Source organism: Bombina bombina, chromosome 6 (genome assembly GCF_027579735.1).
Source record: "Bombina bombina isolate aBomBom1 chromosome 6, aBomBom1.pri, whole genome shotgun sequence".
Taxonomy (NCBI): domain Eukaryota; kingdom Metazoa; phylum Chordata; class Amphibia; order Anura; family Bombinatoridae; genus Bombina; species Bombina bombina.
In genome coordinates this window covers 775978321-775997115 of record NC_069504.1, presented here as the reverse complement: position 1 = coordinate 775997115, position 18795 = coordinate 775978321, and the positions used below count along the sequence as shown (strand labels likewise).

Genomic DNA, 18795 nt, shown 5'->3' with positions numbered 1-18795 from the left:
ACCACAATGAATATAATGGCCTATACACATAAAAAAGTTAATATATGAATATATCCACTAATCATCAAAGAGATAATCTCAAAAAATAGATTTAATAATATATATACAAAAAAGAAAACAATTCATACAGTGTTGTTATGTTATAAAATCTAGCTAAATCATAAGCAAAATAAAGATGTGGCCACATCGAATAAATAACTAGTACTATAATAAGATAAAATAGCACCTCAGATTGAATGACGAACGGAATAACTAAACTAAAAACTCTAAATAAATGACAAGGCAATCAATAACATAAAATCTATCTGATCAATATAAAATACGATGGCAGTTAAGATGAAAAAACGGACTAAAATATAGCAGTCTACTATATCCAAATTATATATCAAAGTCCATATGCCTGTTCGTATAGTAGATATCGGTTGATCTTGTAATTAGAGGTTAATAACCTAAGGAGTTTGAAGTCAAAAGTGAGATAGAACACAAAGAGTCACTGACCAGTCAGATAAGATTCAAATTATAGCGATGGAAAATAGAGTAAAATTGTCCCACGTACCTGACAGACTTAATAGCTGCAAGTGGCTCCGGTGCTATTAACACGCTCCCGACGGAGTGGTCAGCTGTAAGCACTACACGCTTTCTTTCTGGAAAGAATTGACTTACAACTTTTGAACTACTAAGCAGGATACTTCATTTTACCTCTTTGCTGCATTTAACACTACTAAGTGTTTTCAAATTTGGAACGTCTTTCCTCCATTTGGATTGGATGAATCTGTCAGGTGACGAAAAGACGTACACGCCGCCAGTGAAGACGCTGGAGTCACGCTTGAGAGTGAAGAGAAACTTAGCGTGTAGTGCTCACAGCTGACCACTCCGTCGGGAGCGTGGTAATAGCACCGGAGCCACTCGCAGCTATTAAGTCTGTCAGGTATGTGAGACATATACAATTTTACTCTATTTTCCATCGCTATAATTTGAATCTTATCTGACCGGTCAGTGACTCTTTGTGTTCTATCTCACTGGGAATACCACTCAGACACCACTTATAGAGACCATCTGGTCCGTTGTTGCACTGACACCTTTTGCCTTCAAACTCCTTAGGTTATTAACCTCTAATTACAAGATCAACCGATATCTACTATACGAACAGGCATATGGACTTTGATATATAATTTGGATATACTGTAGTTGACTGCTATATTTTAGTCCGTTTTTTCATCTTAACTGCCATCGTCTTTTATATTGATCAGATAGATTTTATGTTATTGATTAGATGTATTTTATGTTATTGATTGCCTTGTCATTTATTTAGAGTTTTTAGTTTAGTTATTCCGTTCGTCATTCAATCAGAGGTGCTATTTTATCTTATTATAGTACTAGTTATTTATTCGATGTGGCCACATCTTTATTTTGCTTATGATTTAGCTAGATTTTAGAACATAACAACACTGTATGAATTGTTTTCTTTCTCCAACATTGGTGTGTCTGGTCCACGGCGTCATCCTTACTTGTGGGAATATCTCTTCCCCAACAGGAAATGGCAAAGAGTCCCAGCAAAGCTGGCCATATAGTCCCTCCTAGGCTCCGCCCACCCCAGTCATTCTCTTTGCCGTTGCACAGGCAACATCTCCACGGAGATGGTTAAGAGTTTTTTGGTGTTTAAATGTAGTTTTATTCTTCTATCAAGTGTTTGTTATTTTAAAATAGTGCTGGTATGTACTATTTACTCTGAAACAGAAAAGGATGAAGATTTCTGTTTGTGAGAGGAAGATGATTTTAGCAGACAGTAACTAAAATCGATTGCTGTTTCCACATAGGACTGTTGAGATGAAGTAACTTCAGTTGGGGGAAACAGTTAGCAGACTTTTCTGCTTATGGTATGACTAGCCATATTTCTAACAAGACTGTGTAATGCTGGAAGGCTGTCATTTCCCCTCATGGGGACCGGTAAGCCATTTTCTTAGTCAAGCAAACAGAATAAAGGGCTTAATATGGGCTATAAAACTGGTAGACACTTTTATAGGCTAAATCGATTGCTTTATTTGGGCATTTTATACATGTTTATGCTGATAATTCACATTTATAAACTTGGGGAACATTTTTTTAACGGCAGGCACTATGTTAGACACCTTTTCCAGTCAGGGAGGGCCTTCCCAGTTGTAGGCTGAGCCTCATTTTCGCGCCATTACTGCGCAGTTGTTTTTTGAGAGCAAGACATGCAGATGCATGTGTGAGGATCTGAAAGTAGCTGGAAAAGTTTCTGGAAGGCGTCACTTGGTATCGTATTCCCCTCTGGGCTTGGTTGTGTCACAGCAAAGGCTATAGCTGGGACTGTATAGGGGTTAAATTTGTAAACGGCTCCGGTTCCATTATTTTAAGGGTTAAAGCTCTGAAAATTGGTGTGCAATACTCTTAATGCTTTAAGACACTGTGGTGAAATTTTGGTCATTTTTGAGTTCAGGGTCCATTCGAACATCCAAATCTGGTCTCCCTCCAGCTGACGGCTTGGAGATTGAACGCTTGATTCTATCAAAGCGTGGGTTTTCAGATTCTGTGATAGATACTCTGGTTCAGGCCAGAAAACCAGTAACTAGAAAGATTTACCATAAAATATGGAAAAGATATATCTGTTGGTGTGAATCCAAAGAATTCCCATGGAATAAGATAAAAATTCCTAAGATTCTCTCCTTTCTACAAGAAGGTTTGGAGAAAGGATTATCTGCAAGTTCTCTAAAGGGACAGATCTCTGCTTTATCTGTCTTACTACACAAAAGACTGGCAGCTGTGCCGGATGTTCAAGCATTTGTTCAGGCTCTGGTTAGGATCAAGCCTGTTTACAGACCTTTGACTCCTCCCTGGAGTCTAAATCTAGTTCTTTCAGTTCTTCAAGGGGTTCCGTTTGAACCTTTACATTCCATAGATATTAAGTTACTATCTTGGAAAGTTTTGTTTTTGGTTGCCATTTCTTCTGCTAGAAGAGTTTCAGAGTTATCTGCTCTGCAGTGTTCTCCGCCCTATCTTGTGTTCCATGCAGATAAGGTGGTTTTGCGTACTAAGCCTGGTTTTCTTCCAAAGGTTGTTTCTAACAAGAATATTAACCAGGAGATAGTTGTACCTTCTTTATGTCCGAATCCAGTTTCAAAGAAGGAACGTTTGTTACACAATTTGGACGTAGTCCGTGCTCTAAAATTCTATTTAGAGGCTACAAAAGATTTCAGACAAACATCTTCTTTGTTTGTTGTCTATTCTGGTAAAAGGAGAGGCCAAAAAGCGACTTCTACCTCTCTTTTATTTTGGCTTAAAAGCATCATCCGATTGGCTTATGAGACTGCCGGACGGCAGCCTCCTGAAAGAATCACAGCTCACTCCACTAGGGCTGTGGCTTCCACATGGGCCTTCAAGAACGAGGCTTCTGTTGACCAGATATGTAAGGCAGCGACTTGGTCTTCACTGCACACTTTTGCCAAATTTTACAAATTTGATACTTTTGCTTCTTCGGAGGCTATTTTTGGGAGAAAGGTTTTGCAAGCCGTGGTGCCTTCCGTTTAGGTAACCTGATTTGCTCCCTCCCTTCATCCGTGTCCTAAAGCTTTGGTATTGGTTCCCACAAGTAAAGATGACGCCGTGGACCGGACACACCAATGTTGGAGAAAACAGAATTTATGCTTACCTGATAAATTACTTTCTCCAACGGTGTATCCGGTCCACGGCCCGCCCTGGTTTTTTAATCAGGTCTGATGAATTATTTTCTCTAACTACAGTCACCACGGTACCATATGGTTTCTCCTATATTTTTCCTCCTGTCCGTCGGTCGAATGACTGGGGTGGGCAGAGCCTAGGAGGGACTATATGGCCAGCTTTGCTGGGACTCTTTGCCATTTCCTGTTGGGGAAGAGATATTCCCACAAGTAAGGATGGCGCCGTGGACCGGACACACCGTTGGAGAAAGTAATTTATCAGGTAAGCATAAATTCTGTTTTTTTGTATATATATTATTAAATCTATGTTTTGAGATTATCTCTTTGATGATTAGTGGATATATTCATATATTAACTTTTTTATGTGTATAGGCCATTATATTCATTGTGGTTTTATGAAATACTGAAAGTTTTTAGGTATTATATATTTGTATTTTATTGACACCCGTTATTTTATACTTTCCCCTTGGATGAGCTCAGCCTAGTGCGCCACTCTATCACCCACTTTTCTTGCCTCCATATGGAGGTGGTGAAGTAAGTTTGTGCTTGATTTTCTTCTGTGAAATGCGCTTCTCAGCATTTTGAAGCCCAATTCCTCTCAGAGTACAGTGTTTGTCAGAGGGATGTGAAGGGAGTATCACCTATTGATTCTATGGTTTTCCTAGCGGGAAATCTTTTCATAGGTTCTCTGTTATCGGGCGTAGAGATTCATCTCCTACCTCCCTTTTCAGATCGACGATATACTCTCATATTCCATTACCTCTACTGATACTGTTTCAGTACTGGTTTGGCTATCTGCTATATGTGGATGGGGGTGTATTTCGGTAAGTATGTTTTCATTACTTAAGACACTCTCAGCTATGGTTTGGCACTTTATGTATTAATATAAAGTTTTAAGTATATGTATTGTACTTATATTTGCCATGAGTCAGGTTTATGTATATTTATATATTTTGCAGACAATCAGTTTAAAATTGGGAAAAGTTATTTTTTCTTACCTGGGGTATAGTGTTTCTTCAAATTGACTGCTTTTTCATTAATTTCCGCTGGCAAAATTAGGCTTGCGAGGCCGCAAAATGCTGATATTTATTGCGTCATTCTTGGCGCGATAATTTTTTTGGTGCGAAGGTACGTTCAGTGACGCAAATTCGAGATTTCCGGTGTCTTAGTTGACGCCAGGTTTCCTTGCACAAGGTTGCGTCTGCCATGACGCGAGTTGCGTCATTTCCGGATGTTGTTGGCGCCAAAAAATTTCATTTTGCGTTGCATGTCATACTTGGCGCCAAATAATTTTTTTCCCATTCCTGAAATTGCTATATAAGGAAATTGATAATTTTGCTTTATATGTTGTTTTTTTCTCTTACATTTGCAAGATGTCTCAATCTGATCTTGTCTCAGAAACCACTGTTGGCACCCTGCAACATGATAACAGTTCTACCGAAGATAAGTGTATCTGTTGTAAGTTAGCAGAGATTATATCTCCAGCTGTAGTATGTAATAGTTGTTATGATAAACTTTTACATGCAGAGAATGTATCCATCAGTACTTGTACAATGTCTGTTGTTCCTTCAACATCTAATGTACATGATATCCTTGTGAATATAAAAGATTTAATTGCTGATGCGATTCAGAAGGCTTTGTCTGCTATTCCACCTTCTAATAAACGTAAAAGGTCTTTTAAAACTTCTCATAAAGTTAATGAAATTTTAAATGACCGACAACATACTGAATTATCCTCCTCTGATGAGGATCTATCTGATTCAGAAGATCCTACCTCAGATATTGACAATGACAAATCTACTTAATTCTTTAAGATGGAGTATATTCGTTCCTTGTTAAAAGAAGTGTTGATTACTTTGGATATTAGTAAACATTTAAATTCTGTTTATAAACCTCCTGATGCTATTTCTGATATGATTTCAAAGGAATGGAATAGGCCTCGTACTTCTTTTATTCCTTCTTCTAGGTTTAAAAAATTGTATCCTTAGATTGGAGTTTTGGGAAAAAAAATCCCTAAAATTGATGGGGCTTTTTCTACTTTTGCCAAACGTACTACTATTCCTATGGAAGATAGTACTTCTTTTAAGGACCCTTTAGATAGGAAACTTGAATCTTATCTAAGGAAAGCTTATTTATATTCTAGCTATCTTTTCAGGCCTGCCATTTCTATGGCTGATGTTGCAGCTGTATCAACTTTTTGGTTGGAAAGTTTAGCGCAACAGGAAACAGATCCTGATTTGTCTAGCATTGTTCGCTTGCTTCAACATGCTAATCATTTTATCTGTGATGCTATTTTTAATATCATCAAAATTGATGTTAATTCTATGCTATTTTAGCTAGAAGAGCTTTGTGGCTCAAATATTGGAATGCTGACATGGTATCTAAGTCTAGATTACTATCTCTTTCTTTCCAACGTAACAATGTATTTGGTTCTCAGTTGGATTCAATTATTTCAACTGTCACTGGGGGAAGGGAGTTTTTTACCTCAGGTTAAAAGATCTGAGGGTAAATCTAAAGCTTCTACTCGTTTTCGTTCTTTTCGACAGAATAAGGAACAGAAAGCCAATCCTTCCCCCAAAGAACCTGGTTCCAATTGGAAACCTTCTTCAAGTTGGAATAAATCCAAGCCTTTTAAGAAACCACAGCCAGCCCCCAAGTCTGCATGAAGGTGCGGCCCTCATTCCAGCTCAGCTGGTGGGGGGCAGATTACATTTTTTCCAAAACATTTGGGCAGGTTCTGTCCAAAATCAATGGATTCAGAGTATTGTCTCTCAAGGGTATCAAATAGGATTCAGAGTAAGACCTCCTGTGAGAAGATTTTTTCTCACTCATTCCAGCAAATCCAGTGAAGGCTCAGGTTTTTCTGAAGTGTGTTTCAGATCTAGAGCTTTCAGGGGTAATCCTACCAGTTCCGTTTCAGGAATAGGTTCTGGGGTTTTATTCAAATCTATTTATTGTCCCAAAGAAAGAACATGCATTCAGACCAGATCTGGATCTGAAAATGTTAAATCAATGGTGCAGGGATTATACAAAGATATCACAATTAATATCCTTAAATCCCAATGTTCGACTCTCTCTGTCTTGGTGGTTAGATCACCATCAAGGGGCCTCTTTTGTTTGTCCAACCTGGACTGTAATCACAACAGATGCAAGTCTTTCAGGTTGGGGAGCTGTCTGGGGGTCTCTGACAGCACAAGGAGTCTGGAAACCTCAAGAGGCGTGGTTACCAATCAATATTTTAGAACTCTGTGCTATTTTCAGGACTCTTCAGATTTGGCCTCTGTTAAATAGAGAACCATTCATTTGTTTTCAGACAGAAAATATCACAACTGTGGCATATGTCAATCATCAGGGTGGGACTCGCAGTCCCCTAGCAATGAAAGAAGTATCTTGGATACTTGCTTGGGCAGAATCCAGCTCTTGTCTAATTTCTGCGGTACATATCCCAGGTGTAGACAATTTGGAAGCGGATTATCTCAGCCGTCAGACTTTACATCCGGGGGAGTGGTCTCTCCATCCAGATATGTTTTTTCAGATTGTTCAGATGTGGGGTCTTCCAGAAATAGATCTAATGGCTTCTCACCTGAACAAGAAACTTCCCAGGTACTTGTCCAGGTCCAGGGATCCGCATGCGGAGTCAGTGGATGTGTTAGCAGTTCCTTGGTTTTACCAACCTGCTTATATCTTCCCGCCTCTAGTTCTTCTTCCAAGAGTGATTTCCAAGATCATCATGGAACAATCGTTTGTGTTTCTGGTAGCACCAGCATGGCCTCACAGGTTCTGGTATGAGGATCTTGTCCGGATGTCCAATTGCTAACCTTGGCCACTTCCTTTAAGACCAGACCTTCCGTCTCAATGACTGTTTTTCCATCAGGATCTCAAATCATTAAATTTGAAGGTATGGAAATTGAACGCTTAGTGCTTAGTCATAGAGGTTTTTTTAACTCAGGGATTGATACTATGTTGCAGGCTCGTAAATCTGTTTCTAGGAAGATTTATTATCGAGTTTGGAAGACTTGTATTTCATGGTGTTCTCATAAATTCCCCTGGCATTCTTTTAGAATTCCTAGAATTGTACAGTTTCTTCAGGATGAGTTTGGATAAGGGTTTGTCTGCAAGTTCCTTGAAGGGACAAATCTCTGCTCTTTCTGTTTTATTTCACAGAAAGATTGCTAAACTTCCTGATATTCACTGTTTTGTTCAGGCTTTGGTCTGTATCAAGCCTGTCATTAAAGCAATCTTTCCTTCTTTGGTTTTGAAGGCTTTACAGGCTCCTCCTTTTGAGCCTATGCATTCTTTGGCTATCAAACTACTTTCTTGGAAAGTGTTGTTCCTTTTGGCTATCTCTTCTGCTTGAAGAGTTTCTGAATTATCTGCTCTTTCTTGTGAGTCTCCTTTTCTGATTTTCCATCAGGATTAGGCAGTTTTGCAGACTTCATTTAAATTTTTACCTAAAGTTGTAAATTCTAACAACATTAATAGGGAAATTGTTGTTCCCTCTTTGTGTTCTAATCCTAAGAATTCTTTTGAGAGATCCTTACATTCTCTGGATGTTGTAAGAGCTTTGAAATATTATGTTGAAGCTACTAAAGATTTCAGGTATATTTCTAGTCTATTTGTTGTCTTTACTGGTTCTAGGAAAGGTCAGAAAGCTTCTGCCATTTCCTTGGCATCCTGGATGAAGCTTTTGATTCTTCAGGCTTATTTAGAGTCGAGTCAGGCCCTGCTTCAGAGAATCACAGCTCATTCTACTAGATCAGTTTCCACTTTGTGGACTTTTAAGAATGAAGCTTCAGTTGATCAGATTTGCAAAGCAGCAACTTGGTCTTCTTTGCATACATTTTCTAAATTCAAACGTTTTGATGTATTTGCCTCTACAGAAGCAGTTTTTTTTAGAAAAGTTCTTCAGGCAGCTGTTTCAGTTTGATTCCTCAGCTTATGTTTTAAGTTTTTTCTTTTCAATTAAAAGAAAAACTTATTATTTTGGATGTGGATTTAATTTTTTTCAGCGGAAAATGGCTGTTTTTATTTTATCCCTCTCTAGTGACTCTTCTGTGGAGTTCCACATCTTGGGTATTACTATCCCATACGTCACTAGCTCATGGACTTTTGCCAATTACATGAAAGAAAACATAATTTATGTAAGAACTTACCTGATAAATCAATTTCTTTCATATTGGCAAGAGTCCATGAGACCCACCCTTTTTATGGTGGTTATGTTTTTTTGTAAAAAGCACAATTATATTTCCAGTTCCTTTTTTTGATGCTTTCTACTCCTTTTTCTATCACCCCCACTACTTGGCTATTCGTTAAAACTGAATTGTGAGTGTGGTGAGGGGTGTATTTATAGGCATTTTGAGGTTTGGGAAACGTTGCCCCTCCTGGTAGGATTGTATATCCCATACATCACTAGCTCATGTACTCTTGCCAATATGAAAGAAATTAATTTATCAGGTAAGTACTTGTATAATTATTTTTTTTTAAAGAAAACGCTTGAAATGTCAATTTTGTTTAATTAAAGTGCCCTTGTTTTCTCTTGTAAGATGTATCGAGTCCACGTATTCATCCATACTTGTGGGTTATTCTCCTTCCCTACAGGAAGTGGCAAAGAGAGCACCCACAGCAGAGCTGTCTATATAGTTCCTCCCTTAGCTCCACCTCCCAGTCATTCTTTGCCTACTCTAAGTACTAGGAAGGGCAGTGAGTGTGGTGACAAAAATTTTACAAATTCGATACTTTTGCTTCTTCGGAGGCTATTTTTGGGAGAGAGGTTCTACAAGCAGTGGTGCCTTCCGTTTAAGGTACCTGTCTTGTCCCTCCCTTCATCCGTGTCCTAAAGCTTTGGTATTGGTATCCCACAAGTATGGATGAATCCGTGGACTTGATACATCTTACAAGAGAAAACATAATTTATGCTTACCTGATAAATGTATTTCTCTTGTGATGTATCGAATCCACGGCCCGCCCTGTTTATTTAAGACAGGCAGTATATTTTTAAAAAAACTTCAGTCACCACTGCACCCTATAGTTTCTCCTTTTTCTTCCTATCCTTCGGTCGAATGACTGGGGGGTGGAGCTAAGGGAGGAGCTATATAGACAGCTCTGCTGTGGGTGCTCTCTTTGCCACTTCCTGTAGGGAAGGAGAATATCCCACAAGTATGGATGAATCCGTGGACTCGATACATCACAAGAGAAATAAATTTATCAGGTAAGCATAAATTATGTTTTTAATAGGATTATTAAAAATCGGGCACTAATTCGTCAAAATTGACCTTCACTTTAAACAACTTTCCAAATTACTTCTATTATAAAATTTGCTTCATTCTTTTGGTATCTTTTATTGAAGAGTAAAGTAACGTAGGCTCATAAGAGCTCAGGAGTGTGCACATGTCTTTAGTACTCTATGGCAGCAGTGTTTCGCAACATCGTATAACAAAGCTAAAAATATTGTTGCAAAACACTGCTGCCGTAGAGTACTAAAGACACATGCACACTTCTAAGCTTTTATGAGCCTACCTAGTTTTACTCTTCAATTAAAGATACCAAGAGAATGAAGCAAATTTGATAACAGAAGTAAACTGGAAAGTTGTTTAAAATTGCATACTCTATCTGAATCATGAAAGTTTAATTTTGACTTTACTGTCCCTTTAATAAATGGGGACCATTGTAAAGCAGGTATAATAGTTTGCTCATTGCATTGAACCATACAACTTGAATCCCATATAATATGTCAGTCAATCATGATAAGCATTCTGCATAAGACTAATGATGAAACAGGTGGTATTGAAATTCCAGAGTCAAGAATTTGAGAGTGGTGTATTTGTGCAAGAAAGGAGTATTGTGTGACACACACTTTCCTGTTAATGTCAGAAGTATTGTATCTATAATTTTCCATTTCTGTTACAGGAATGCTCGGTGTGGAAAGCTACAGTGTGAGAATGCAGACACCATGCCAGTTTTTGGTATTGAACCTTCTATTATCAAAACGTCCATTCAGGGAACAATTTGCTGGGGAGTGGACTTCCAGCTGGGCTCTGATGTCCCTGATCCAGCTATGGTGAATGAAGGCACCAAATGTGATGAGGGCAAGGTATGGACCGATGTATCTATTTTCTCCTCTTCTTTCTGTTCTCAACTTCCCATCTAAACACCTCTCAGTAATCTAGCAGCTAATCTCGTTTCCTCTCTTGCATAGAACCGGCTATCCTTTTACAAGTGATTGATTTTTATAACTGTCTATAATTTCGTCCATTTGCCTCAATGTTTTTTTATATTTTTTACCTACCATGACAGCTTCTCCTATTTGTTATTATATATATATATATATATATATATATATATATATATTTCTCTACGTATGGAATAATATGGGCAAAATGTTTCATCATTGCAGATGGAGAGTTTCGCCGAAGTAGGGAACCTGTCCGCCTGCAATCGCCACTTGGGCTGCTGCATGGCGAAAATTAACCTTTCACAAGAGGTTTCATGTGCAGTGTGTAATAGACCTTTTAAGGACTATTGGTAGTTTATTTGTAGAATAGGGTTTTTTTTGGGGGGGGGGGTTTAAGGGTAGCTTTTTTTGTAATTTTTTTTTCTCTAAGTAATGTTAGATTTTTTTTAGGGTAAGCTTATGTTTATATTTTATCATACAGGTACGTTTTTAATTTTTTAAGGTAGTTAGTATAGTTTTAATTTAATTTATGGGTATTTTAATTGGGGTTAAGTTAGGGAGTGTTAGGTTAGTGGGTTTAGTTATTAGTTTATTACTGTGCATTGTGGGGGGGGGGGAGTGGCGGTTTAGGGATTAATGATTGATTTAGTTTGCGATGTGTGGGGATGGCGGTTTAGGGGTTAATAATTTTATTTTGTGTTATCAGCGGGGGTGGCGGTTTAGGGGTTAATACTTTTATTTAATGTTTTTTATTTGGGGAATGGCGGTTTAGGAGTTAATACTTTTATTTAGAGTTTGCGATGTGGGGTTATGGCGGTTTAGAGGTTAAAGGGACATTAAACCCAAACATTTTTTTTCATGATTCAGACGGACAATACAATTTTCTTTCATGTAATTAGCAAGAGTCCATGAGCTTGTGACGTATGGGATATACATTCCTACCAGGAGGGGCAAAGTTTCCCAAACCTCAAAATGCCTATAAATACACCCCTCACCACACCCAAAAATCAGTTTTACAAACTTTGCTTCCCATGGAGGTGGTGAAGTAAGTTTGTGCTAGATTCTACGTTGATATGCGCTTCGCAGCAGGCTGGAGCCCGGTTTTCCTCTCAGAGTGCAGTGAATGTCAGAGGCTTACTATTTACTTATCACACTAGGTAGCATGCACATGCCTAAAGCCCTACGTGACAGGAAATAGTGCTGCCATCTAGTGCTCCTGCTAATGTATAACATTGTTACACAACTGCCGCTATATAGTGCTGCAGAAGAAAAATATATCACAAAATCACTGTTGCGCTAGCGCAAAGTTAGTTGCGCATCACTTGTAATCTTGCCCTAAGCCAGCTCAAGTTACTCTAGAAGATATTTGCCATCAAGCTATATATTGCCTTCCTGTAGAGCAGTGATTTGCAACCTTTTTTTTTGCTGTGGCACACTTTTTTACATTAAAAAATCCTGTGGCACACCACCATCCCAAAATTTTACAAAATTAATCATTGTAGCCTAATACAGGATATATATATAGTATACTGTATGTATATATATATATATATATATATATATATATACACACACACTGTACTGTGCTGTCATGCCATGCCTCCTACAAACTATACATGACATATTGACATTCATTCACAAACAATCATAATGATTGTGAATGAATGTCAATGTCATGGTTGTAAATGAAGCCTGATGAGCCTGTCACATACCTCCCAATATTTCAAAATTTGAAAGAGGGACACCCCTGCACTGTTGTCAGTCTGCGGCGGCACACCTGAGGATCTCTCACGGCACACTAGTGTGCCACGGCATACTGGTTGAAAAACACTGCTGTAGAGTACCCTACCCCCCTTGTAAAACTGTGACATGAAATAATGGACACTGCACAAATAAATATATATATTAAAAAAAATCCTTTTTAAAATGATGAGTAAAACATATTGCAATGATTTGTATTAAGTATAACCCTCTGCTTTGTACTTTTTATTACAGCAATGAAGCAGAATGTTTTATATTGCCCAGACATATTAATTAGTGTATTGATATGTTTCTTAGTTGTACTTCTAGAAGTTCTTACAGAACACATATGGTAAAATCCAAACTGATTTTTCTTGTGTGATGCAGCACATTTCAATTTTGACCTTTCTCGCTCTTTAAACGCAATCATTAAAGTATTCATCTGCAATTTTTAACATGTCAAATATAATATTAGTTAATTAGTTAAAGAGACAGTCAACACGAAAATTGTCATTGTTTAAAAAGATAGATAGCGCCTTTACTACCCATTCCCCAGCTTTGCACAACCAACAATATTAAATTAATATACTTATATATATATATATATATATATATATATATATAATATTTAAACTCTAAATGTCTGTCTGTTTTTAAGCTACTACAGCAACACAGCCATTACAAGTCTTGTCGGTATAGCTGTAACGCAAGCATTTTAGCCTGTAACGCAACCTCAGTCCCGCACTCAAAAAAATTACTTTTTTTCATGGACTTCCATAGCGATGCCATCACAAGTTTTGCAGTGAGGCTAAAATGCTTGCGTTACACTCTAAAACGACAATTTCCTTACCGCCTTTTGAGGGCAGTAGTTATGAGTTTTACGCAACAAAACTGTTACATAAAACTCATAACTAAAGTGTTACAAAGTACACTAAACAAAAAAAAAAATGGGGGAAGCCAGATATGGACTCCTTGCACACATGCCCTAGAGATATGCAACTGCACCTCACTGACGAGGCCCAAGAGAGGCCGAAACGTACGTCTGGGGTTTGTTGTTTGTCTTGTTCAGAGAAGAATTGTCTGGTATTTCTGTGCTTTACTGTCATTGGGCAGAATCATACTGATATGCTACAGGATATTTTCTTTCATGTAACTGGCAAGAGTCCATGAGCTAGTGACCTATGGGATATACAATCCTACCAGGAGGGGCAAAGTTTCCCAAACCTTAAAATGCCTATAAATACACCCCTCACCACACCCACAATTCAGTTTTACAAACTTTGCCTCCTTTGGAGGTGGTGAAGTAAGTTTGTGCTAAGATTTCTACGTTGATATGCGCTTCTCAGCATTTTGAAGCCAGATTCCTCTCAGAGTACAGTGAATGTCAGAGGGATGTGAAGGGAGTATCGCCTATTGAATGTACTGGTTTTCCTTGTGGGAGATCTATTTCATAGGTTCTCTGTTATCGGTCGTAGAGATTCATCTCCTACCTCCCTTTTTCAGATCGACGATATACTCTTATATACCATTACCTCTACTAATAACTGTTTCAGTACTGGTTTGGCTATCTGCTATATGTGGATGGGTGTCTTTCAGTAAGTATGTTTTATTACTTAAGACACTCTCAGCTATGGTTTGGCACTTCATGTATTAATAAAGTTCTTAATATATGTATTCTACTTATATTTGCTATGAGTCAGGTTTATGTATATTTCCTTTTGCAGACTATTCAGTTTCATATTTGGGAAAAAATATATTTAGGAAAAGATTTTTCTTTCATGTAATTGGCAAGAGTCCATGAGCTAGTGACGTATAGGATATACAATCCTACCAGGAGGGGCAAAGTTTCCCAAACCTCAAAATGCCTATAAATACACCCCTCACCACACCCACAATTCAGTTTTACAAACTTTGCCTCCTATGGAGGTGGTGAAGTAAGTTTGTGCTAAGATTTCTACGTTGATATGCGCTTCTCAGCATTTTGAAGCCCGATTCCTCTCAGAGTACAGTGAATGTCAGAGGGATGTGAAGGGAGTATCACCTATTGAATGTACTGGTTTTCCTCACGGGGCTCTATTTCATAAGTTCTCTGTTATCGGTCGTAGAGATTCATCTCCTACCTCCCTTTTCAGATCGACGATATACTCTCATATTCCATTACCTCTACTGATAACCGTTTCAGTACTGGTTTGGCTATCTGCTATATGTGGATGGGTGTCTTTTGGTAAGTATGTTTTCATTACTTAAGACACTCTCAGCTATGGTTTGGCACTTTATGTATTTATATAAAGTTCTAAATATATGTATTGTACTTATATTTGCCATGATTCAGGTTTCAGTATATTTCCTTTTGCAGACTGTCAGTTTCATATCTGGGAAATGCATTTTTTAGGAAAATGTATTTCTTACCTGGGATATAGTCTTTTTGCAATTGACTGTCATTTTAAATTTGCAAGCAGAATTAGGCTCATGAGGGCGCAAAATGTCAAAGTTATGTTCGACGACGCAAATTTGTCATTTCCGGCGTCTTCACAAGGTTGCGTCTTCAACGACGTGAGTGTGTCCTTTCCGGATGTTGTTAGCAGCAACAACAAAAAATAAAATTCTCAGTTTATGCGTCATTCTTGGCGCCAAATATTTTCAGAATTTTAACCCCATTCCTATATGCCTCTTGCCTTTTTTCTCTATTAGAAGGCTATGCTGTTGCATTTTTTCCCCATTCCTGAAACTGCCATATAAGGAAATTCATAATTTTGCTTTATATGTTGTTTTTTCTCTTACGTTTGCAAGATGTCTCAATCTGATCCTGTCTCAGAAAACACTGTTGGAAACCTGCTGACTGATAACAGTTCTTATTTGTTGTAATCTTATGGAGATTATATCTCCAGCTGTGGTTTGTAATAAGTTGTCATGATAAACTTTTACATGCAGAGAATGTGTCCATCAGTAATAGTACATTGCCTGTTGCTGTTCTTTTAACATCTAATGTACAAGATATACCTGTGAATTTATAATAATTTATTGCTGATTCTATTCAGAAGGCTTTGTCTGTAGTCCCGCTTTTTAATAAATGTAAAGGTCTTTTTTAAACTTCTCATAAAGTTGAAATTTCAAATGACTGAAAACATACTGCATTATCCTCCTCTGATGAGGATCTATCTGATTCAGAAGATCCTTCCTCAGATATTGACACTGACAAATCTACTTATTTATTTAAAATGGAGTACATTCGTTCTTTGTTGAAGAAGTGTTGATTATATTGGATATTAAGGAGACTAGTCCTCTTGATATTAAAGCTGGTAAATGTTTAATTTCTGTTTATAACCTCCTGTGGTTATTTCAGAGTTTTTTTCAGTTCCTGATGCTATTTCTGATATGATTTCTAAGGAATGGAATAGGCCTGGTACTTCTTTTATTCCTTCTTTAAGATTTAAAAAATTGTATCCTTTGCCAGCAGTTAGATTGGAGTTTTGAGAAAAGATCCCCAAAGTGATGGGGCTATCTCTACTCTTGCTAAACGTACTATTATTCCTACGGAAGATAGTATTTCTTTTAAAGATCCTTTAGATAGGAAACTTGAATCCTATCTAAGGAAAGCTTATTTATTTTCAGGTTTTCTTCTTAGGCCTGCAATTTCTTTGGCTGATGTTGCAGCTGCTTCAATTTTTTGGTTGGAAACTTTAACGCAACAAGTATTGAATCATGATTTGTCTAGCATTGATAACTTGATTCAACATGCTAATAATTTCATTTGTGATGCCATTTTTTGATGATATCAAAATTGATGTTAAATCTCTGTCTTTAGCTATTTTAGCTAAATGAGCTTTGTAGCTTAAATCTTGGAATGCTGATATGACTTCTAAGTCCAGATTGCTATTTATTTCCTTCCAAGGTAATAAATTATTTGGTTCACAGTTGGATTCAATAATTTCAACTGTCACTGGGGGGAAGGGAGTTTTTTGGCCTCAAGATCTAAGGGAAAATCTAAAGCTTCTAACCATTTTCGTTCTTAAATAAGGAACAGAAACCTAATTCTTCCCCTAGGAATCTGTTTCCAATTGGAAGCCTTCTTCAAATTGGAATAAATCCAAGCCATTTAAGAGATCAAAGTCAACCCCTAAGTCCGCATGAAGGTGCGGCTCATATTGCAGCTCAGCTAGTAGGGGGCAGATTAAGATTTTTCTAAGATGTTTGGATAATTTCGGTCCACAATCATTGGATTCAGAATATTGTCTCTCAGGGGTACAGAATACGATTCAGAGTAAGACCGCCTGTGAGAAGATTTTTTCTCTTACGCATTCCAGTAAAGGCTCAGGCTTCCCTGTAGTGTGTTTCAGACCTGGAGTTATCTGGGGTAATCATGCCAGTTCCGTTTCAGGGACAGGGTCTGGTATTTTATTAAAATCTATTGATTGTCCCAAAGAAAGTAATTTCATTCAGACCAGTTTTGGATCTAAAAATTTTGAATCAATATGCAAGAGTACCAACTTTCAAAATGGTGACTATAAGGTCTATTCTGCTTTTTGTTCAGCAAGGACATTATATGCCCACAATAGACTTATAGGAAGCATATGTTCATATTCCGATTCATCCAGATTGCTTTCAATTTCTGAGATTCTCTTTTTTTTTAGACAAGCATTACCAATTTGTTGCTCTTCCTTTTTGGCCTAGCGACAGCTCTAGGAATCTTTTCAAAGGTTCTTGGTGTCCTACTCTCTGTTATCAGAGAGCGGGGTGTTGCAGTGTTTCCTTATTTGGACGATATCTTGGTACTTGCTCAGTCTTTACGTTCTGCAGAATCTCACACAAATAAACTACTGTTGTTTCTTCAATGACATGGTTGGAGGATCAATTTACCAAAAAGTTCCTTGATTCCTCAGAAAAGGGTCACCTTTTTAGGTTTCCAGATAGATTCAGTGTCCATGACTCTGTCTCTAACAGACAAGAGACAATTAAAATTGGTTTCAGCTTGTTGGAACGTTCAGTCTCTCATTCCCTTCAGTAGCTACGCGCATGGAAGTTTTAGGTCTCATGACTGCAGCATCGGACGCGATTCCCTTTGCTCGTTTTCATATGAGACCTCTCCAGCTTTGTATGCTGAATCAGTGGTGCAGGGATTATACAAGGATATCATAATTAATATCCTTAAATCCCAATGTTCGACTATCTCTGAAATGGTGGTTAGATCACCATCGTATACTTCTAGGGGCCTCTTTGGTTCGTCCAACCTGGACTGTGATCACAACAGATGCAAGTCTTTTCAGGTTGGGGAGCTGTTTGGGGATTTCTGACAGCACAAGGGGTTTGGAAATCTCAAGAGGCGAGATTACCAATCAATATTTTGGAACTCCATGGAATTTTCAGGGCTCTTCAGGCTTGGCCTCTGTTGAAGAGAGAACCATTCATTTGTTTTCAGACAGACAATATCACAGCTGTGGCATATGTCAATTATCAGGGTGGGACTCCCAGTCCCCTAGCTATGATAGAAGTATCTCGAATACTTTCTTAGGCGGAATCCAGCTCTTGTCTAATTTCTGTGGTACATATAACAGGTGTAGACAATTGGGAAGCGGATTATCTCAGCCGTCAGACTTTACATCCGGGGGAGTGGTCTCTCCATCCAGATGTGTTTTCTCAGATTGTTCAGATGTGGGGTCTTCCAGAAATAGATCTGATGGCTTCTGATCTAAACAAGAAACTTCCCAGGTACCTGTCCAGGTCCAGGGATCTTCAGGCGGAAGCAGTGGATGCGTTGACACTTCCTTGATGCTACCAACCTGCTTATATTTTTCCGCCCCTAGTTCTTCTTCCAAGACTGATATCCAAAATCATCATGGAACAGTCATTTATATTGCTGATAGCTCCAGCATGGCCTCACAGGTTTTGGTATGCAGATCTTGTTCGGATGTCCAGTTGCCAACATTGGCCTCTTCCATTTCGGTCGGATCTTTTGTCTCAAGGTCCGTTTTTTTCCATCAGGATTTGAAATCAATCAATTTGAAGGTATGGGAATTGAACGCCTAGTGCTTAGTCATAGAGATTTCTCTGACTCAGTGATTAATACTATGTTACAGGCTCGTAAATCTGTTTCTAGAAAGATTTATTATCGAGTTTGGAAGACCTACATTTCATGGTGTTCTTCTCATAAATTCATTTGGCATTCTTTCAGAATTCCCAGAATTTTAC

At 38.1% G+C, this 18795-nt stretch overlaps 1 protein-coding gene across 1 annotated transcript in view; it reads left to right on the top strand.

Moving 5' to 3' along the window:
• ADAM9 (ADAM metallopeptidase domain 9) overlaps positions 1–18795 on the top strand; it is a 621882-nt gene that overhangs the window by 458690 nt on the left and 144397 nt on the right. Inside the window, exon 16 of the mRNA XM_053718079.1 lies at positions 10605–10788. Coding sequence (XP_053574054.1) covers positions 10605–10788 — 184 coding nt within the window. The remainder of the gene's footprint in view (positions 1–10604; positions 10789–18795) is intronic.